This window comes from Megalobrama amblycephala, linkage group LG6 (assembly GCF_018812025.1).
Source record: "Megalobrama amblycephala isolate DHTTF-2021 linkage group LG6, ASM1881202v1, whole genome shotgun sequence".
NCBI lineage: Eukaryota > Metazoa > Chordata > Actinopteri > Cypriniformes > Xenocyprididae > Megalobrama > Megalobrama amblycephala.
In genome coordinates this window covers 6,931,397-6,955,709 of record NC_063049.1, presented here as the reverse complement: position 1 = coordinate 6,955,709, position 24,313 = coordinate 6,931,397, and the positions used below count along the sequence as shown (strand labels likewise).

The following is a 24,313-nucleotide window of genomic DNA, read 5'->3' as shown; positions in this document are numbered from 1 at the left end:
TGTGTGTGAGCTCATTACTGTGAGAGGTAAACAGCCGTGTGAGATGCTGAGAGTGTGTGTAGAGGATGAGATAATCACAGCATCACAAATGAAGAGGAAACATTCGCTCTCTCAGCTCATTACAGCACACACAAACACATCTACTATATCCCATTCATAAACACAAGCTGATTTTCATATTTCTGATATAAAAGGGCAATAAAGTTTTGGGAGATAACGGATAACAATCATGACATGATTTCTGCTTCAATAAAGCTCTACAGTCTGTGTTTACAGTAGACGCCATAAATGTATTATTAATATAAATTACTTAAACACATTTATTAACTATTTACTTAAAATTAATTGTATATTTACACTAAAAGTTTGCGGTCTGTAAGATTTTTAAAATATTTTTGGAAGAAGGCTCTTATGCTCACTAAGGCTGCATTTATTTGAAAAAAGAAAAAACAGTAAAAATGTAATATTGTAAAATTTTAATAACTTTAAATTTTCTATTTGATTATATTTTAAACTATTTAAATATTCCAGTGATCAAAGATGAATTCAGCATTATTACTCATCATCTAATCATTCTAATATGTTGATTTGCTGCTCAAGAAGCATTTCTGATTGTCAATGTTGAGAACAGTTGTGCTGCTTCATATCTTTGAGACAAACACTAATTATTAGAAACACTAATAATTTTAAGTATATAAGTGAACCTTGCTGGCAAAATGAGTCACAATTAGCAAATTTTCAAAAATGAATTACTGTTATTCTCTATATTGCACATTCTATATTGTACATTCTCTATTAAAAAAACAACAACTTCAAAATAATGTATGATTTGTTGGAATCAGACAAAAAATGACTGAGCTCCACCTGTTTGAAGTCTATAGAGTCAGCAAAGTCAATTTTGAGAAAAATCGAATTAAAGTTTTCTGAAAATCACCAGCAACCAAACCTTAAAATCCCTGGTAATACCACAAAATTTAGCACAAACCAAGTCAAAAACCCATATCTACAGGAAAAAATATATATATTCAACTTTTTTTTTCCCACAATTGTTTAACAATAATGAAACAGACAGCCTATATATTAAGACCTACTGCACCAAACAAATCTAATATAGTGTTACACATCAGATGTTTTTCCCCAACAGTTAACCAAACGTTCACTTAAAGGCAGGAACACACCAAACCGATGCCGACGAACTGGTGGCGACAAAAGCAGACTGCAGGGTTGGCTTACGTCGGCAGCGTCTGGGTGTAAAGTTGGCCTGACACACCAAACCAACGCTCAACAGCCGACGGCCAAGTAGCACGTCCATTCTGCGCCTGGATAAGATGAAATGACTTTCCGTACCAGCAGGTGGTAGTAGCTGAACAGCCAATCAGAATGATCAGATGGCCCGACGGACCGACGAGCTCCGACGCAGATTCAACATATCGAATCGGACGAAAAAAATTTATTTACATCATCATGAGTTTGAAAATCACATTTCATTGGTTCAGACTCATGACATCGAGAGTTCACTATGAATATTCAAAAATTGGAATGCTGTGCCAGTCGTCGAGAAGCGAGTGGAGAAAAACGTCATTTTTCATGGTCAAAGGAAAGGTACTCCTCTCAGAAAACGTACAAATAAAGATACTTTTAGATGTTTAATTGCTATTTGGAGCATTGGGATCACTAAAGTAGGGCTTAATGAACTCATTTTTGTGAAAACCTCAATTTCGACCAAAATTGACATTTTTCACTTGTTTTGCCTGTAGCTCAAAATGAACCTGTGTGCATTCCCAATCATTTTGACAGCACGGGTCACATGTTATAAGTGTTATATTAATATATAATACATCTTTTGAGAACTAAACAAGCATGTTGATCAGTCCTCCAAAGAAACATCAAAGCATGCCTTTCCACAAATTTCCACTTTCAAAAATAAGTTGGAAATTGTTAAAAATCATAAAATCATATTATACTCGGATGACCTGAGACATGTTAATACATGTTAATAATGGTTTGTCTGCATAAGCAGATTATATGCCCAGATCCAGAGATCTCCTGCAGTGAACATTGTGCATTACCTGCCATGGCGACAGGCTGTATAGACTGATCCATCCTCACTTCCCACCACAAAGTTATTAACGTCACCCAGAGGGAAGGACATGGAGGTGACCGCAACGGATTTAGACTGCTTAAACACCAGCTCCATACTGTCCTGTTGACACACACACACACATCAATAACACCACAGCCAATAGCCTCCCTCACAGATTAGAAATGCGCAATTTAAATTCAGCTAGCGCTTTACCAATCATTAACATCTGACACTGTGGTTTGCCAAATGTTTTTGGAAACTCAAGGATGAGTTAATGGTATACTAACTCCAAATGCTGTGTGTGTAAGGCAGCAGGGAAGAGGTTGTGGCTCTCAGTGGGCCTTTTATAGCACTTCTGAAGCCAACAAATCACTTCCCTTGGCACTTGTCAGTAAGAATTGTACACAACATTCACTATTTTTACTGGTTGAGTAAGCAAGTCGCTTTCTTTGAGTATGATATTCAAACTCTGAAACAATGAACTGAACATAAAGGCATGTGAGAGCAGAGAGAATTGTGGGTACCTGTGGTTGAGACAGCATGTCCAGACTCCAGGAGCACATCTTTCCATCGGTAGAGATGCTAATGAGGTTATGAGCGTTCTGTGTGCCAACCACATTAACACAGTACACTGGGTGCTGAAAGAGAAACAGAAAAGTAAAGTTAAGGTGAAAAACAGTAATTAAATAAATTTGAACAATAAGCAGGACATCACAGTATTAATATCTCAAAGTTGTTGGGCTGCAGCTACTGCTTCGCCTCATTTTCTGTGTGGTGTGTGACGCCACGTACCGTGTGGGCCGCAGCAGAGAGAGGTGTCCTCTGGACAGGAGTGCGTCTGTTACTTCTGTTGTCCCACAGGACAATCTGTCCTGAATAAGTGCCTCCGACAACCAGGTTAGGATGAAACTTTGCAAATGCTGCAGACATGACTGCAGACTACAGGAGAGAGAGAGAGTTACAAAATTGTAAAAAGTTCATAAAGACATCATATAAGTAATCCATATGAATCAAGCAGTTTAATTCAGGTCTTCTGAATAGACACTAATGCTTTATTATGATGAACACATTTAATTTAGGCAAATTATATTCAAATATAGTCAAAGGCAGCTCAACTGTGCTTGCTTGCCATGCAAGAACAAACTTTATTGGTTCTTGCGGAAGCTCAAACTTACTGGAGTGATGTGAAAACAAAACTCACATGTCAAGCAAGCAAATGAGCCTTTATTTACCATATTTGATGTGCTCCATGTATGTGTTTATCAATGTTTATCACACTCTCCTCTGGGAGTTTACCAGCCCCAACACACTCAGCTAAGAAGATGAAAAAAGTTCAAACTTCTGTGAGTGTTTGGGAATACTTGTGGAGTGTTTCCGCATTTCTGTGTGTGTGTGTGAGAGAGAGCGCTGTGTATCCGTTCCTGTGGGCAGCACATGTGGTTCTACTCAGGCTATCCACAGCGGATCACCACAGGTCAAACACACAACTAACACTGAACATACAGTAACACTCAATAAATACACAACCGCACAGTGATAAAACCTTCCAAAAGAAATGCCACCATCTGCTTCTGTATTGTTTGTAATGCAGCATAATGGCCAGAATGATTCAAATCTGCGAGGTTCAGTGTTTGAGTATTTTAGATCAACGGAAGTCAATAGAGTTCACACTGGTAATTCTCATTTTATAAGTTCTTACAAATTTCATATATACAGCCAAACCAAAAATTATTCAGACACTAGATATATATTTTTTTTTACTAGTGGGTGCAGGACACTATAGTTCATTTATGTAATTGAGGATAGCAAAATAAAACATAAACTATGACATACCCAAACATTCTTCATACAGTGGACTACCAGTAAAACTGATAAAAATTTGTGACCAAAAATGATTCAGACACTTTGACCTGATCATGTTTTGCTTAAGTGTTATCTGACATAATTAAGATAATATTTTCTGACACAGTTTAACTCTGAGATCTTGTCATATTTTATTACAATTTTTTTTTAAACTATAGTGAATAAACTGTAATAATGAATGAAATGTTCAAGGTGTCTGAATAAATTCTGGTATGATTGTATATATATTTTCATACATATATCATATATAATGATATTTTCAAATAACGTTCTCATACATTTTGGTAAAAAAATCTTGCATCACACTAGTTTTGCTCTAGTTCATGCATAATTTGAATTTTCAAAGAATTTGTAATTTTTTTAACGTGGTCAATGGCAGTAGTAATTACATGGTTATTAACAGCAACTAAAAACGTTTCCCTCTTTGCACATTCACATGTCGCTAAGAATTATTCATTAGATACATTATGGTTTTAGTTGAAAATTAAGTTATGAATGTTTCATAAGCTTAAGATCAAAACTGAGGAATGCAGATTTTGAATGTATTTGGAGGGTTTTGTAATATTCAATAAGCAGAATACTGACTATAAGAAGTGTTACTGACTCTATACTTACAGACCTCTGCTAACAACATGAACCTGAGTTTGTGCATGAATGTGCATGTGTTTGCAGAGAGTTTAAAATAATAGTTCATTCATAAATGAAAATTCCAGCTCACCCATGTTGCTCTAAGCTGGTATGACTTTCTTTCTTATATGGAATTCAAAAGGAGATGTCATGGAGAATGTTAACATGCTGCGTTTTTCCATACAATGACAGTTGATAGTGTCTAGAACTGTCAAGCTCCAAAAGGGACATAAAAGTACTATATTTTAAGTCTTCTGAAGTCATACGATAGCTTTGCCTGAGGAATAGACTAAAAATAAGTCAATATTCACGTAAAGTCTTCCCCTTCACTGCAGTTCTTACTTGTGTTGAATTTAAACATGACATGCTGCACCAGGCTGACGCAGTGGATGGCAAACACCACTAGTTCTTGTGTGCACGAAAAACCCAACATGGAAATTTGATTACGCAGAATTGTCTACAGCAGAGGTCAAGATTGTCAATGAACAACTGTTTAAATTTGAGTTTTTCTACTTACCCTGACAAAATTTTCAAATGTTTTGTTGCTTTTGATCCATGTAACTTTTATTCTAATAAATATGTCTATTACAAATTTGTGAAATTTCACAATTGTCTAAGCCACTTTTGATACCACAGCAAAACAAATACGAAGTTCCAACATTAAAGACAAGTAAACTGTCAGTAATAAAACAAGAAATATACAAATTACAAGCGAAAGCACAAAATGAATTAAATAAACAATGCTTTAGGTTTTTCATGTAGGTCTAACAGTAGTATTCAGGTGCAAAAATACTACAGAAATTAAATGTAATAAAATGTAAAAAATAATACTGCATAGTCTTTAATGTATAAATATTGCATAAAAATATAAATATAGATTAAACCTTATCAAGGCTACAAAAGTTAATCAATCAAGTGACTGGTTTTCTCTTTTTCTTCTGTCGTTTGATTAACATTAACATTATAGCACAGAAAACTGCTTATCAGACAATGCATGAGTACAAAATCGAGTTCTCTTTTGTGTTTTCTTGCGCCTAAATGTCTTCAAATAATTTAAATATTTAAATTGGCTTAAATTGGCTTAAATTGACTTAAAAACACATTTACAGATATGCTTTTGTTGTATGAAAACGATTACTGAACTATCTTCAAAATCTCGTCATTTTTGTTCCATGGAAGAAAAAGTCATGGGTTTGTGATGACATGAGAATGACAAGATTTTTCATTTTAGGGTGAACTGTTCCCTTAAGGTATTAAGTGTGTGTGTGTGTGTGTGTGTGTGTGTGTGTGTGTGTGTGTGTGTGTGTGTGTTTGTGATTTATAAGTACACAAATTTGTATAATGACATGGGTATTACATTGGTATTACAACATAAACATGAAATATGAGGACATTTCATGGTTCCTCATATTTAAAATAGCTTTAAAAACATACTAAACAATCTTTTATTAAAAAAAAATGTGGAAGTACAGGGGTAGGGGTAATGTAGGGGGGTATAATGTACAGTTTGTACAGTATAAAAACCATTACGCCTATGCAATGTCCTCACTAAGACAGCAAAACAAACCTGTGTGTGTGCACGTGTGTTTGAATGCATCACAGTGTGTAGAAGCTGTGCAGGGGAATGAGAGTGAGAGAGAAAGGTACAGAGAGAAGAAGAGGATGGAAGGAAGTCCAGCTGCAGCCCACCTGTGAGATCTCAGGCCTGTGTGTAGGTGTTTGTATATGACAAGCATGTTCACGTGGGATGGTTTTCAGGAGGTGCGTGTGTGTGTGTACCTGACAGTGGAAGACATACTCCGGTGTGGTCTTCTTGTATTTCATGTTCCAGACCAAAGCCACTCCATCAGGCTCATGTGGGGCTTCCTCATTGTTGTTGTAAGAGGCGACCAGCAACTCTGGATACTGTGAACACGTGTACAGATCAGGAGAACAACATTTTTGACTGCTGGCATTAAGTCTGGTCCACATTACAGCTTATTCTGGCCAAGAACCGCCCACTTATACAAATTTCTTTTTTAACTGGTACTGTATTATAATAGATATCCATTATACCATAACAATAAATGACCTATACTGCATATTATATCCAATCAGCTGTATGTTCTCATGAATAACAGTTGCCAATGTTTTGATAAATCATAAAACTTGATCAACACCTAATTTAATGTTATTATTGTACAGTATGTAATGTATGCATGCATGCTTGATTTATATATCAAGATTTATACAGGTAATTTTTGACATGAGCTTTAGGAGGTCACGTACCTGCGGGGACCAATCCAGACAGGTTACCACTCGCTGTTTGGACCAGCGATCATCAACAAACTGCCTGTTTAGAGACAGTTTCGCCCCAGCCTGCATCTCACTAAATACACACACATAGTCAAACATCTCGCATTAAACAGTGCATATTGAGTTAGTTTGTGGTTTTAGGTGAGTAGAGCTGATTGTTACCCCTCCTTCTCCTCCATGTCACGGCCACTGTAGTCGAAGAAAACATCCACGTGTTCGGAGAGAGCGCGCTCAATGATGCGTGTGCTGTGATCGAAAAACTCCATGAACTCCTCTGAGTGCAGAATTTGTAACTTCTCCTCCTCTGTTAGCTCATGAGGGGGCGCTACACTCACCAACAGACAGGAGACAATGGCAGGTGTGTAATTGGATTAAATTCATTCATTTATACATCAAAATAGTTGAATTCTTGATTCTAACGGTTGACAAATGTTCCACAAGTAGTTCCAGGTTCGTTTTTGTTATTCCAGTTGTGGGCCATGCAAGATACTTAAAGGGTTAGTTCACCCAAAAATGAAAATAATGTCATTTATTACTCACCTTCGTGTTGTTCTACACCCGTAAGACCTTCGTTAATCTTCAGAACACAAATTAAGATATTTTAGTTGAAATCCGATGGCTCCATGAGGCCTTCATAGGGAGCAATGACATTTCCTCTCTCAAGATCCATTAATGTACTAAAAACATATTTAAATCAGTTCATGTGAGTACAGTGGTTCAATATTAATATTATAAAGCGACAAGAATATTTTTGAGCGCCAAAAAAACAAAATAATGACTTATTTAGTGATGGCCGATTTCAAAACACTGCTTCATGAAGCATCGGAGCACAATGAATCAATGTGTCGAATCATGATTCGGATTGCGTGTCAAACGGCTGAAATCATGTGACTTTGGCGCTCCAAACAGCAGATTCGATACACTGATTCATAATGCTGCGATGCTTCCTGAAGCAGTATTTTGAAATCAGCCATCACTATATAAGTCGTTATTTTTTTTTTTTTTTGGTGCTCCAAAAATATTCTCGTCGCTTTATAATATTAATATTGAACCACTGAACTCACATGAACTGATTTAAATATGTTTTTAGTACATTAATGGATCTTGAGAGAGGAAGTGTCATTGCTGGCTATGGAGGCCTCAATGAGCCATCAGATTTCAATAAAAATATCTTAATTTGCGTTCTGAAGATTAACAAAGGACTTACGGGTGTGGAACGACATGACGGTGAGTAATAAATGACATTATTTTCATTTTTGGGTGAACTAACCCTTTAATTGTTGTCTAAATGTCTAAACACAAGTATATAACAAGGGTAACTGCACACACTCTAGGTGGAAATATTCAGTAGTCTGTTGTGAATTTTGAACAACCACTGCACATTTTCATAGGCAAAGACAGAACATATATGAATTGTTCTACAATAACGAATAGGGCTGGATGATGTTTGTCAGTGTAATCGATTACATCAATTACGTAAATGAGTCATTTTGCGTAAAATGCGTTGATTCGTTGTGCTTTTTATGTTCCACAATGATGCCTCCTGGGCATGAGGAAAATCAGCCTTTATTCCAAAAAGTGTGGGAATTTTTTTTTAAACAGAGACCGAATAAAATGTTGCTCTGCACACTCTGTAAAACTGAAATATCAAACAACAGCAGCACAACTTTTATGTAAGAGCATCTGAAAAGAAAACATCCCAGGGCTTAAAACGAGGAGACGGCAGTGTAAATATTTGGACTATTATAGTGAATTTTTACACAGCACTAGAATATGGTTGTCAGTCCTATATTTTGTGCTTAATATGGCTGTGTTCAGACAGCATTCTGTTTTTTTCAAACTGCCATGTATTACAAAGTATTTAGAGTCCCCTGTGGTGAAAATCAAATTTTAATGTTGTTTATACGCCTATGTGGTGTTTTTAATGTGCTTTAAGGCAAACCATGTACAAATTCATGCAGTAAGCCAAAAAAAAAAAATCACTGGTGTATGTGACTTCACAAACTACCTTGTAACCAATCACGTCAACATGTGATCATCAACAAGTGGATCTCTGAGCTGAGCTGGTGTGAGTGAGTGGAGACGGGGCTAATTTGCATATTCATAGAACCACACATACTAAATGAGTCAAGGGTGTAGAGTTACATTCAAGCTATTTTAAGGAATGAAGAAATTTAAGGAAAATTTTAAGGAAAAAACATTTAAATATGTCAATTTGGTGAACAAAGATGAGTTTTAAGGGATAAAACTATTGACTACAGAGGGACTTTAATGCTGTTGCTGTTTATTCTAAAAGGATGAACTTGTGCCTCGATAATTACGTGCTGTCAATCGTAGTAACAAACCAGAGATGTCACTTGAGGGAAAAATTACCAAACTGCAGCTCACCTACTCTGACCATGTGATGAGAACGGCTTCACTAGAAAATGCAATGATGCATGGTTAGTGGAAAAATGAAAAGAGGCCGCCAAAAAACATGTTGGCTCAACACCATCAAAAGTGACACTGGCCTAGGCACAGAACAGCTGAAAAAGAAAGCGGAAGACCGGAAAGTATAGCGAGAGCTGGCCCATCGGATCGCCAAGAATCAGATACGACTGAATGGCTAATCATCATCAATCGTAGTAAAACTTCAAGGTTTTATGGACACCGCCATGTTTGATACTGTTGCTATGCTTACCTCTATGGTTAGTTAGTTAGTTAGTTAGATGTGACTTCAGTTGTTATTGATCATACAACTGAATGAACATATTCAAGCAGCTACTTTAATCTCCTGAATGAACAAAACATTTCAGGATTTACACTTGTAAGCAATTGCTTCTGTAAATCCTAAAAACTGAAATAATCGTAAGATTTGATTAATCGGAAAAATAAATGAATAAATAAATCGATAGAAAAATAATTGTTAGTTCCAGCCCTAACCATGAATAATGTAATATCAACAAATATCAGTGTTTGGATAGTGAAACAGGGAAACATAAAACATTCAAACACACCAAATGATCTGTAATGCATTACAGTGGAGCTGGTAGGACAATGAACATGAGGTGTGTTCAATACTTTACCTTCCTCTTCTTGTTTCTCTACTGGTTTCTCTTTCTCTGCCTCAACCTCTGGCTGTGGTTGTGGTGCCTCTTCTTCCTCATCTTCCTCTGCAATAGTAAGATCACAAACATCAGGATAATTTACACCAGAGCTACAGTGCTGTTATTAAAGGATGCATGTTTCATACGGTTTAGTACATTACATTCGTAAACCGTTGGTTAAAGTTCTTATGTGGATATTTATGAGGTTTTATATATAAGGTTAGAATTGGGGAAGTTTCTGTTAGGTGTTAAACTCCTCAATGCAGAACTACATTCTTTTAAACTGTATAATTTTGACACCACAATTCAGCACACCCACATTTACATATCAACACCTATTCAGTGTTCAACGACTTGTCCTAAGGATAATATAGACTGTTGCATGAAGTCAGCCAATCATAACAGAGGCCATTAACATATGTAAAAGCAACAGTCACCTTTTTAATTCTATGGGTCGGAGAGTGTGCTAAATGGGTAACACTTTACAATAAGGTTTCATTTGTTATTGGCATTAGTTAACATGGACTAACAATGTACAATACTTCCACAATTTATTAATCTTGGTTAATATTAATTTCAACATTTCCTAATACAATTCAACAAATATCAAAGCTTGTATCTGTTAATGCACTGTGAACTAACGTGAATATTTTTATTAGCAAACATTAACAAAGGATAATAAACGCTGTAAAATTATATTGTTCATTGTTTGTTAATTTAAGTTAATGCATTAATGTTAACAAATCAAACTGTAGTAAAGCGCTACCAATAAATGTTATTAAAATCTAAAATGGTCCAAGACACCTTTAAGAAAGCACTTGCAAAGACATTTTTGGGACACAGATTAAACCACTGTATTTCGAGCACCAGCATTTTAGCAGGTGGTAGATGTTAATTTCTCCCTGAATGCCCAGTAACATAAAATAACCAGGACTGTGGAAGGATTTGCTTCATTTCACTGGTTCTGATTAATATCAATTGAATAAGTGGGAAAACCAAAGTGAATCAGCCAACAAATTCCAAGTCCAGGACTGCTGACAGACTGTTTGTCTGCTCAAATGCTCAAAAAGTGTGAGAGTGTGTGTGAACATTGCATCTACTCCTAGAGTCTGTCCTCTATCTAATCTGCAGGGGTCTTCGCATCACAGAGGTCTTAACCTACAGCCCGGCCAACAGACTCCCGGCGTAACTGAGACAGGGACTATTGAGCAGCGCATCCCACACACATACGCAGGGCAGCAGGTGCCAGTGGCTGAGACAGCTGACGGCTGTGTGTGTGTATTAGGCAGATGGTTTTGCTGCAATTGTGTGTGTGGTGGCACGGGGATGGCACAGGGGTTTCTGCCTGACTGCTCTTAGTCAAGACTCTCTCCGGATACACAAGTTCATGCAATTAGAGAGTCAGCAGGGGGTCCAGGGACCGCTATTCACCCCCAAACATGAGCAGCTAAATGAAGCTGCTGCCTGACCAGCTGTAAGCCACACACACAGCTCATCTCCTACAATACTCACCACTGATGACTGAACAAATGCAAAGCTCAGGAAAAAAAAAAGAACATGTTAAAAAGACGTTAAAGGAATAGTTCCCAAAATTAAATGTCTTCATTTATTCGCCTTCATGCAATTCCAAACTCGTATAACTTTCTTTCCTCCATGGAACAGAAAAGGAGATTGAAGTCATTATAATGCGAGATTAAACTAGTAGACGTACGATGTTGAGAATGAACTCATTAAATTTCGAGAATGAAGTCATTGGGTTTTGAGAAAATAAAATGTTGAGAATAAACTCATTAAATTTTAAAAATAAAATCTTGTTTCGAGAAAAATTCGTAAAATTTTGTGAAAAAAAGTCAATAAAATGTTGAAAATAAACCCATTACATTTTGAGAATAAAGTCGTGTTTCAAGAAAAAAAAATAGTTCAACTTTGAAAATGTTGAAATAAAATGTTGAGAATAAACTCAATAAATTTAAGCCATTGTTTTAAGAAAAAAAACTTGTTAAATTTAAAAAAAAAAAAAGTTTAAAATGTTTAGAATAAAATAAACTTTTGAGAGCAAAATCGTTGTTTCGAGAAAAAAAAACTAGTTACATTTAAAAAAAAAAATGTCGAAATAAAATGTTGAGAATAAATTTTGAGAATAAAGTTGTGTTGAGAAAAATTGTTAAATTTTGAAAGAAAAGTCAAAATAAAATGTCGAGAATATACACATTTGATCAGTGTCATGTTCATTGCCTAATGATAGAGGACATGACAGAGTTGGATCACTTAGTCAAGCTATATTTCAGGCTTTCTTTCAATAACAAAGAAATACTATCAGCTTTAGCTAGTTATAACTGAATAATAATTAGCATACAAACTTCAGAGAGAATTTGCAAACGGCTAGGACTTTTTATAAGAAAAAAACCGTCCGATTTGCACGATGTACTCGCTTTTGTCCAACATAAAATAACAACCAGTGGACAAGAAAAACGAGACATTCTAAAACGCTTAATGTGAAAAACACTTAATGGCTTGTGGTGCATATCCACTAGCGTGGGGCAGAGCTAGCGTTTTCAATTCATTCCTATGTAAATTAAGCTTCACACATTGAATGCGTGTTTATTCTGGACATTTTATTTAGAACTATTTTTTTCTTGAAACACAATGACTTTGTTCTCAAAATGTAATGAGTTTATTCTCAACATTTTATTTCGACATTTTTCTCTAAATATGAGTTTATTCTCAACATTTTATTTCGACATTTTTCTCTAAATATGAGTTTATTCTCAACATTTTATTTCAACATTTTTCTCTAAATATGAGTTTATTCTCAACATTTTATTTCAACATTCTCAAAATGTAACTATTTTTTTCTAAACACGACTTTGTTCTCAAAATGTAATGAGTTCATTCTCAACATTTTATTTCTACTTTTTTCTTTTTAAATTTAATGAGTTTTTTCGAAACACAATGACTTCATTTTTGAAATGTAATGTTTATTCATATTTTATTTAGACTTTTTTCAAATTTAATGAGTTTTCTTCTCAAACACAACGTCTGCATTCTACGGAAGAGGATTAGGGCCAAGCAATAATAAAAAAATAAAACCATCTCGAGATTAAAGTTGTTACATTTTGAGAAAAAAACTCGAATTTGTTCTCGTAATTTAACGACTTTTTTCTCATAATTTAATGACTCTATTTTCAACATTTTATCTCGACTTTTTTCTCGAAATTTAACGACTTTTTTTCTCAAAATTTAACGAATTTGTTCTCATAATCTAACAACTTTTTTCTCGTAATTTAATGACTTTATTCTAAACATTTTATCTCTACTTTTTTCTCGAAACGTAACGAGTTTTTTCTCGAAATTTAACAACTTTAATCTCGAGATGGTTTTATTTTTTTTATTATTGCTTGGCCCTAATCCTCTTCTGTATTATTCTGATAAATATTGTGACTGCAATTTAAAATAGGTTTTCTTTTTCAAACCCAATGTTTGGAGGTTTTTTTTGTTTTGTTTTGTTTTTTTGTTTGTTTTAATATTTATAAAATAATAATATTATAATAATAACATAGCTACTAACTAAAATAGGTCATGAGCTCCTCACATGTAAAACACCTTTGCAATTTGATCATTTTTTGTTTCTATTAACCGTGCAGCCCTAGTCTATTGTAAGCCATAAGACAAGCTTGTCTGTGCAAAAACAGAATGAAATATAAGTCATTATTCACTGAAAATACTTCCATCTGCCACAGCGCTCAAATAAAATGAGGCAGCAAATGCCATTTGGCTACGACAAGAGAACCACTGGTGCCATTTTTCTAGTCAAAATGACTTCTGTAGTCCATAATTGGGGATGTTATCAGTTAATAATGACTGTCAATGTATTCCTCACACAAAGCTTTGACCTTAGAACACTATGAATATAGCACTACAGCTAAAGTCATACGGACTGCTTTTGGTTTCCATTTTATAGAAAAAAAGCAACTAGGTCATTCTTCAAAGATTCTCACCTTATGACAAAATAATGAAAGAATTTTTATTTTTGGGCAAATTATTCCTTAATTTGCCCACAAACATCAAGTCATATTCAATAATCAAAATGTTGGTTTTGCGTTACGCCCATGTTAATGGCATGCTGTTTTGCATGACCAGAAAAACCTGTTTCAATAGAGAGTGAAATCGCCCTTTCCTCCAATAATCAAAATGATAATGTCATCTGTCAGATTTTACATCAGAAACGTGTCCACGGCTCTCTCTGGAAAGGCCGGGTTTGAAGAGAGAGGGGGGAGGGGGTTTCACTCTGATGAGTTTATGGAGTCGTTCTGATGACACGGGCCATCTCGCCGTGCCGGGCCCGTACTCAGGAAGGAGAGAGGAGAGAAGGTTAAAATCTTTCCTTTCAAGGGCCTCAATCAGGCTAGGAGGAAAACAGTAATCAGTGTCTTTCAGTCCGGGGCCCGAACGCAGCGCGGCCCTTTCTCTGCCAGCCAGACCCGAGCAATCAACCTGCCAGGCATTAGCAGCGGAAAGACAATCTGAAAATAAGGGGTGTAATGCACCTGCCAGCAAAAATGCCCATTTGGAGAAAAGCAAGTGATCCGGGTGACCCCACAGAGGGGAGGAGAGAGAGAGAAAGAGAGAGAAAAACATTTAACAGAATTCACCCTGATGGCAGATCCCCTTCCCATCGACACCTCATCTCAAAGCTGCAGCAATTATAGCTTTTGTATCCCTCAAGAAATAAAAGCTTTTTTTTGTGGGGGGAGGGCGTAAGCAGAGAGAGAAAGAGAGCGGCCAGTAATCGGCAGGCTTTGTCAAAGGACAATGTATTAATGCAAGCGCCCCATGGGGTCAGAGGTTGTTCAAGAACACGACTAATGCTCTTTGATGTCCTCTGCAGGTGCACGGACTCCATCGGACGCCCACAGAAAAGGAGACACAGAGAGACCTCCAAACGCTCACTTCCTTGTTTGTGCTTGTGAAAGAGGACCGAGCAAACCTTAGCTCTGTGAATAAGACTACGGGACTTCTGCGCAACTTGTTGTTTGTGATGGGCTTTACCCATGGTAAAAAAAAAAAAAAAAAAAGATGTGTGCAGAGAGCTCACACAAGAAGTTCATCTGAACAGATCAACAAAGATCAATGTTCAATGCAGATTCTGGGCATCACAGGCCTGTTTGGATGCTGGATTTGGACACATTTACCCTTGTTCAACAAATGTTTGTGGGCGAAATCCAGTTATTTCAATAGGAATCCACGAGTATTGGAATTTCACATATGGGTGAAATATATTGCCCGGCCAAAAAGAAGTTGCTGTTTTGATTTAAACAGTCACATGCTTAAGAGTCTATGACTGGATCATTATTGCAGAGATTATGATGTTTCTAGCATGTTATATGTTTGGCAACAGTTCTTCTAACCCTAATTGATGGAGTGTGTAGCTTTTCATTTATTAAACAACCATTTAGGAAAACACATCATGGCCATATTCCAGCCAGGATGACAATGTCAAGATTCATCAGGCTCAAATTGTGAAAGAATGGTTGGGAGGAGCATGAAGAATCATTTTCACACATGAATTGGCACCAGACCTTAAATTCATTGAAAGTCTTTGGGATGTTCTGGAGGAGACTTTACAGAGTGCTCACCTCTTGCATTGTCAATACAAGATCTTGAACAAAATTTGACGCACCTCTTGATGGAAATAAATGTTGTGATGTTGAGGTGCATACATTTTTGGTCAAGATCTTGTATATTTGGCCATGCGGATTTTCCATGTTGACCAACAGAAAGCTCGTTGGATTGAAAATGACTCATACATCATACATACATATTACATACATTGCTACACTATTGACAATAGACAATTAGGGCCTTATTTTAACGATCTAAGCTCATGGTCTGAAGCGTATGGCGCAGGGGCACTTAGGGCGTGTCCAAATCCACTTTTGCTAGTTTAACAACGGAAAAAATGGTCGGTGTGTCAGGCGCATGGTCAAAAAGGGTTGTGCGTAGTCTCTTAATGAGTCATTGGTGTGTTTTGTGCGTAATGTGCAATAAACCAATCAGAGTCTCGTCTCCAATTCGCTTTAAAAGCCAGGTGCGCTTGCGCCATGGCGGATTGACACCCTCAACCTGACGAGTCAGTTTAAATACATGTGTGCATCGCCACGATTGGTCAAATAATTAGACAATTTCATTCATCATTACTGCAAATAGGTAATTCTGATACATGCAATGACTATCCATTATGACATGTAGGCATTTTTATCTTTATGTACACAATAATAATTTTAGTAGTATTGTAGTAAAATACAATTTAAATCTGTGAATTATAGAAAGTAAGAATTAAATGTGAGCACGCTGTCACTTCAAAATACAGCGCAGGACATGTTAATTGCAGGATGGATGGAAGGAAGCACAAAAGCAAAAACGTAAAAAATGAAAAAGGAGGGATGAAGACATTACAATGAAGTTTGCCTTACTAAATGGGCCCTTACAAATCAGAATAAACAAAATATTGGAGATGATTGCTGGTTGCGGATGTGTCGAAAGACCTAATTCAAGAAGTCTGTAGTGCAAGCGGTCTTCTGTGTGGGTGCAAAACCGCAATTGAAAAACGTAACTTTATTCTTCAGAGAAACCTTGAATCATTATTCCCGAATTTGGTTGTGTTGGCTGGGGATATCTCTATATATGGGCTCTCTATATATTAGCCACCAGCGTGAGTTTTTTGAGGCAACCGTTATTTATTTAGAACATCATATTAGAATGTATAAATTCCTTGGCGACGTGTCATGCAGCAACACAGACATATATATCGATATATATAGTGTTTATTTTATTTATCCTTTTTATTCAAAATATTGAATATATAACTTGTTAACTATATACCATGAATTGTATGATATATTCCGATTATCAAATAGGGCCTATGTGGAAGTGAATGTGTTGTGTCGTTTAAACACCTTTAATGATCATGTTAGTTGATAGCCTTTAATGCGCCATGAGTTTGCACCGCAATTCAGAGGATCTGTCGGATTTACATCACGTAAATTCTTCCATTTTCCCAGAAATACATGAAAGTAGGTTAAGTGGCCAGTGAACTGGGAGAAGAATACAGTAAACTTTATTGTTTCATAAACATCTGTAAGATTAAAAGATAGCTATGCAGCTTCCAAATACTTGAAATAATATAAATGTTAACTAATAAATTATTTCAATTTCTTATTAAATGTAAAAAACAAAACAAAAACATTCATCTGGAAGAAGGGGGCCCAAAATTATGTCTTGGAAATCTCCCTTCAAACTCTTCATGGCGCCCCTGTGCGGCATTGACTTTAGACCAGGTTTTTGTTGGTAAATGACACAGTCGTTTTCAATTGCCACAAAATAGCAACACGTCAGCAATGCGCCTGAACACACCTCGTTTTCAGACCAACACGCCCATGAGCGAACAGATGGGCGCGAGTGCATTTCCTATTTAAACAACGTGGCAATGATAACTGCGTCGGGCTGAAACTAGCAAAATTGCGTCGTGCCTGGTGTCACATTGCACCGGGTGTATGATAGGGCCCTAAACCCTTTTTGCCCACAAAATTTGGCCAAATTTTCACAACTTGCATTTCATTAATTTGGTGGTTGAAGACATGAAATGAATACACCTCGAATGCCCAAAAATTCTGTCGTAAGATTTCGCAATGGGTTAAAGTTGGTCACGCAGGTTTTCGGTGTTGACCAACAGAAAGCTCATTACCAAATTAGTTCTGTCTCAAAAAGTTTGTGCAAAGCACAAACTAAAAAGAAAATGAGCAATGTGGGGGCTTTATTATCCCTATAATCAATGTCACAACGCATGTGTCACTGACTGATAGCTGATAAATTATGAACTAAGTGTGTTTTGGAGATGATGGACAATAGTATTCATTTAGAGATGCTGGGATCTGTTGAGAGCTAGGCTGAGGGTTCCTCACTTTAAGAGACATGCTCTCCATGTGAGAGGCTCCTTGTGATTAGCACGGGATATTAACCCTCCCATGAGCACAAGGGCAATTAAAACAATCACTTTTAATTCAATTTCATACTCTCACAACCCCTGGTGCTGTGGCAAGCAGAGCTGTGGATCGGACGGTAATGAAAGTGATTTCTGTCCACACATCTACAGTCTTCAGCTTTTACAGCTTATTTAATGCATACCAAGACCATAAAACAGATGGAGGAAGCACCACTGGAAAGCAGCATCTAGATCTAAAACCTTCAGACATCAGTCATATCAGGTCAGAACATAAACAAATGCAACACAATGCAAGCAGCGCACAACAGCTATCTTACTGTAAGATGTGACAGACAACTAGTTTTTCCCAGCTTGGTTCCATTCACACACCGCTTATTTAGCAACTCACTCTCATAATGCAGGTGTGAGTCTTGAAAATTTAAGACATTCAGAAGTCAGATCATTCACAGAATGCACTGAATGTGTGTGAATGTAACCATATCCAGCACTCTAACACAGCACTGACACCCTTATGTCCCGCTGGGAACAGTAACGGCCACACACCTCCTGACCTACACAGAGCTGAGCCTTCAACAGCCCCACATGCCTCTTTACCTCAAATCACTCCATCAGAGAGAGAGAGGGAGAGAGAGGGATGGGAAAACCTCACAATGTCACCCAGAGTGATTTGTTATGTTCTGGAGGAGAGACAGAAGAGAGTGTGAGAGTTGATGAAATGATTATACAGTGGCAGGAATGCAAGGAGAGATGTGTGTGTGTGTGTGTGTGTGTGTGTGTGTGTGTGTGTGTGTGTGTGTGTGTGTTGAGGAGAGAGCTTTGGTACAGTCTGCAGATAAGTCTTATTTAACACTTTTAAAACGCAGTGGGATGAGGCTGAGCGATACAGAAGGGTGAAAAAAAGTAGAGCTCGATATTTTTTCAGACTTTTGGCGATATTTGATATGTATCATGATATGATCTTTTTGTATTTGCTATGAAATAGCTTAAAAATACATGATTTTTCCCAATTTGAGGAAGCATCCTTTCATCTAAATAGACATTGTAGCCAAATATACTCAAGTACATTCAAAATGTTTAATGAAAGAAGTAAAATACAGCAAAACGATAAAAAAGGTCTCACTAAAGAGACAGGAGGAATACTTATACATAACGATAACAAGTAATAAACAGCAATATTTATATATACTGTTCAAAAGTTTAGGGTTGGCAAGATTTTTTATTTTTGAAAGAAGTATCTTATGCTCACTAAGACTATTTTTGATCAAATAAATGCACATTAATTTAATGAAATATTATTACAATTTAAAATAACTGTTGTCTATTTTAATATATTTTAAAAAATGTCATTTCTGTGATGTTAAAGCTGAATTTTCAGCATCATTACTCCAGTCTTCAGTGTCACATGATCCTTCAGAAATCATTCTAATATGATGATTTGCTGCTCAAGAAACATTTCTTATTATTATCAATGTTGAAAACAGTTGTGCTGATTCATATGTTTGTGAAAATTATTTTTTATTGTCACTTTTGATCAAATTAATGTGTCCTGGCTGAATAAACAAGAAAGTAAATAAAAACAAATTATATATATATATATATATATATATATATATATATATATAAACAAGAAAGTAAATTAAAAAAATATATATATTTTATATATATATATATATATATATATATATATATATATATATATATATATATATATAAAGAGAGAGAGAGAGAGAGAGAGAGAGAGAGAGAGAGTGTTTAATTAATAATTTGCATTAGCTTTTATTTTCATATATATTTTCAGTTATGATGTTAATTTTAGTTACATTTTTAGTCATTTCGTTACATGGATTAAATATTGCTATTTAGGTTTAATTTATTTTTATTTCAGTTTGAGTTTGCTTTACTCATTTTTGTTTATTTAAAGTTAATATTTTTAGTGAATCAACAAACTTATTTAACTTATAAAGTGTTCTGGAATAAAAAGTACGTTTACTGTAAGAATTGGGTGTAAAAAAAAAAAAAAAAAAAAAAAGGCCCTGATAATATCTGCATCAATTATCAGCCTAATCAGACCAATGGCAATTTAATTGTCCAATAATGATATAGTAACGATAGCCCTAAAAATAGAGCCCTAAAAAGGCTTTCATTAAAATGTTCTTTCATTATCTCCTGCACAAACATCAACAGAATAAACATCTCAAAGACACACAAACACACAGACACACACACACAGACACACACACAGACACACAGCAAAGTAGTGATCTTGTGTATTTGACATGAGAGTGGGGCGGTCACAGACATGCACGAACTGCCACATAAAAGGGCACAACTGCAATTACACAAATCCTGACCTGCCTTTGGACACACACTCTCATATCTCCACTAACCTACTGCTTATTTCCTGTGCCCCCTCTCGCTCTGTCTCTGTAAACGGATGTGTGTGTGTGTGTGTGTGTGTGTGTGTGTGTGTGTGTGTGTGTGCGCGTGTGTGTCTGTGTGTGTTTAATCTTGCCTTGATGTCTTATGTTTCTCGAGTCTCTGCAATTTTCCTTCAGCTTTCATCTCCATGTTCACTATGGTCAGATCATTTCCAAAAAGGGTCACACACTCTCTCTCTCTCTCTCTCTCTCTCTCTCTCTCTCTCTCTCACACACACACACACACACAGAGTCACACACACATCTGAATAGCTCTCAGATCAGAGGCTTGTGCTCTAACTGTGGGTGAAAATGCAGTGCCACTCACCAGCCTCCTCCTATGAGTGACATGTGTCAGTCATGCTGTGTGATGCTGTGGGTTGCTTGTTTTTACCCTGATCTGCATCCTGCATAATCAGTTTCTACTTGTTTCATTAGTAACCAAAAATAATTCTGGGTAAAAGAGAGGAATACAGCTGTTGCAATATAGCCGTTTGTGAATGTAAAAAGATTTGTAAAGATCAAAGTGCTTGATATAAATTGAGTTATTGTCTCCGAAAAGAAAGAACCGATTCTGAACTGCCCAAAACATATCACAGTAATTCCAGTCTTACTTCTTATGTTCTTGTTTGTAACAAATTTTGGATAATGCCAGCCTACGGTCTTCATTGGCTGATAGCAAACAACATCTACTTTGCCTCTCCAACACTGACTGTAGTTGTAGCTGAGGCCTGGAAGTGTTTGGTTCGTGTTGTCAACATGTCGAGAAGACAATGTTTTCTAAGCTGCCAAAGCAAATCCACTTTGATGAATTTCCAAAGGATGAGGACTTGCTCTAAAATTGATATGGTAAAACTGACGCAATTGTTACTGTTCGTATCACTGTGTATCAAGCGCCAAGGAAGATCCGGAGCTGAAATTCAGATATGGTAATGGGTGTTTGGTTTCTGACACACACTGTAAGCAATCAACCAATCACAACAGACTGGGCCATCTGACCAATCAGAGCAGAGAACGCTCTCAGAAAGACAGGGTTTAGAGGGACCGAACCATACTATAGTTGTAGTGTGGACTTCATTCTAATTCTGTGTAAATAGTGATTATTAAAACTTTGTTCTTATGTGAATAAGCCTTAAATCCAACTTTGTATTTTGTAAAATAAGTTTTCTTTTTATTTCAGTAAAAGTTTGAAACTCATTTGCGATCATTGACTGATGCAGATGATTAAAAAAATAAAACACTAACATTGGCCATTACTGATAAGATCACAAATATATCATGATGCCTGAATTCACCTGCAGCATGTGACACTCTGCAGGATGTTAGTGTGTTTTTAAATATATAACAATATCAGAAATTGCTTCGTTTACTGGCTATAACATGAAAATAATGTTGTGAATGGTATTAGTCAGAGTTGTGCATGATCACAACTTACCCTCTTTCTGCTCTGTCATGGTGGGCGTCTGTGTCTCCTTGGTGTAGGACACCACCTCTTTGGGTGGGAAATCCACGTGGGTCGTCTTCGCCATTGCCAACTTCAGAGTACCACGTCTAGGAGAGCGCACAAACACACAAATCATAGGGAGAAAGTGTGCCCACACTGCTCAAACATCTAAATTCACATGCATGCTGCATCTTTCTGAAGTGGATGTGCTTTTAATAAAAAGGGTTTGCTTTTAATAAAATGTGGCTGTCTATGCAGTAGAAATGTATTTTTTTTTTAAAACGTAGTGCTACACTGCTAGAGAAAACATTGAAAAAGGCCTGTGGCATTCCCTTTTGCCAAAAATACTCATAATGCACTTTTGATTTTGGGGCCGCCCCTCTGTCGATCCAATTGTCCATGCACAGGAGTATATTAATGCTGAAGTTCAATCTGTAGTTTTAACAAAAGCCCAGCTCCAGTTGTATTTTTACAACTACCGACAATACAAAAATTGTTTAAATTCAGCAAATTTATCCTTTAAAGCCTCATGTACACCTAGTAATAGCCCTCTCAGCTGATCTGTGAACAGCACTAAACACAGTTCCAGTGTAAATGGGGTCTAATGAGTCTTAAGCCCCTTTCACACAGAGATTCCGGAAAATACACTGATAATGTGTCCCGGTATCGTTTAATTGAGGTTCATTCACACTGCCAGTGACTTTCTGGAATCTGCGCGTGCTTTCACACACATCCCGTACAGATCCCGTAAAGACACGTGACATCAGGATGTGAGGAATGTCTCCAAGTTTGCTTATGATCTGCGATTTCTCTCTGGAGAAACCACGCTTGTGCATTTTTTCTGATTCGATCATGAACTAGCACATCACGTACCGTTCCACTAAACTGACGAATGATCTTAGCTTCAGCGTTGTCACAACGACACACCTCTTATGGCATCGATGCTGCCTTTTGTTCACACAGGGTGCATTCCGGGACTGATCCCGGCAATGTCCCAGGACGTGTTTGCGTTCACATAGAAGGCACTCTAGCAATTTTATGGCAATTTTCTGCGATCAGCGCTCTGTGTGAAAGGGGCTTTAGAAAGCATTGTGATCCAATCACCCCAACCACATTCATAGCTGATCAGAAATGCATTTAACATTCTGACATGGAGGGGAAAAAAAAAAAAAAAAAAAAAAGGACAAACTTGACTCTTAAAAGATCTAGGCCTGCAACGATTAATCACGATTAATCGTTTGCAAAATAAAAGTCTGTGTTTACGTAATATATATGTGTGTGTTCTGTGTATAATAATTATGTATATATAAATACACATACATTCATGTATATATTTAAGAAAAATGTTATATTTATATATAAAATATTTATGTTTATATGTAATATAAAATAAATATATATAATACATGCATATATTTCTAAACTTTATACCTGTATGTGTGTGTATTTATATATACATAATTATTATACACAGAACACACACATATATATTACGTAAACACAGACTTTTATTTTGCAAACGATTAATCGCAATTAATCGTTGCAGCCCTAAAAAGATCTTAAAAATCTTTTAATTTAGTTAAATCCCTTAAATTACCTTTGTACATAAATATAATCTGTCTATAAATTAATTTCAAACAAAAGCAAAAACTATATTACATTTTTATAATTTATTTATTTTAATGTATGAGTTTGACCGGCGTTGTGAATGAAAAATTGCCAACATTGCACATGGGAACTCCTTCATTATTGTTCAAAAGCTTGCTTTAGAATACAGATAGTTTTGGTCATTAAATAATTCCCATACTGTGTAATTTCATCATTTCGATGACTTTACTATTATTCTAAAAAAATATTAACACTAATGAATAAGTGTGTCCAAACTATTGAGTGGTAGTGTATACATGCACCACAGAATCCATCTCAGATGTTCATACCAAGAGCAAACAGTCCCTAAATATCCTCTGGAAATCACTGTGCTCACTTTACAAGTCTCGCAAACTGGTTACGTTTACATCCACATCTGTGTGGCATCTGAACCCATGTGGCTCACTCTCCTCCAATGATCTACAGTACTGTAGTGGAGTGAGTCTGTGATGCTGCAGTATGAATCCCTGCTCATGATCATATGCCACCAACAACCACTCCTGACTGACTCCTCTAGAGGTTTGAAAGAGCGAAGGAGAATGAGCAGAAAGTGTGCAGTACCCCAGCTCAGAGTGAAGCAGAAGTGTAGAGGGGTCACAGTCCCAGTGCAGAGTCCTGTTAGTGTCACAGCAATGAGACAGGGTTACAGACAGAAAGAGAGAGGTTGTTATATAAAAGGTGGTTAAACACACAATGTTACAGTACTTCAGAGCAGTTAAGAGACACAATTAGAAAAGCTTCTATACACACACAACACAAACACAAATGCAACACAAACACAGAAAGAGAAGCAGATGTCAATGTAGTGCTATGTTTCTAACTGATCTGATAAAACAAACCACACTTCTC

General features: G+C 36.4%; 1 protein-coding gene across 2 annotated transcripts in view; it reads right to left on the bottom strand.

Annotated features, from left to right (window-relative positions):
- dync1i2a (dynein, cytoplasmic 1, intermediate chain 2a) overlaps nucleotides 1–24,313 on the bottom strand; it is a 46,082-nt gene that overhangs the window by 4,710 nt on the left and 17,059 nt on the right. Inside the window, exons 5-13 of one of the 2 annotated variants that reach the window (XM_048192752.1) lie at nucleotides 24,026–24,079; nucleotides 21,809–21,924; nucleotides 9,934–10,020; nucleotides 7,031–7,193; nucleotides 6,842–6,941; nucleotides 6,353–6,478; nucleotides 2,876–3,022; nucleotides 2,608–2,721; nucleotides 2,070–2,203 (exon numbers count right to left, since the gene is read on the bottom strand). In XM_048192752.1, the coding sequence (XP_048048709.1) occupies nucleotides 2,070–2,203; nucleotides 2,608–2,721; nucleotides 2,876–3,022; nucleotides 6,353–6,478; nucleotides 6,842–6,941; nucleotides 7,031–7,193; nucleotides 9,934–10,020; nucleotides 21,809–21,924; nucleotides 24,026–24,079 (1,041 nt within the window). The remainder of the gene's footprint in view (nucleotides 1–2,069; nucleotides 2,204–2,607; nucleotides 2,722–2,875; nucleotides 3,023–6,352; nucleotides 6,479–6,841; nucleotides 6,942–7,030; nucleotides 7,194–9,933; nucleotides 10,021–21,808; nucleotides 21,925–24,025; nucleotides 24,080–24,313) is intronic. The other variant, XM_048192753.1, reaches the window with a different exon arrangement.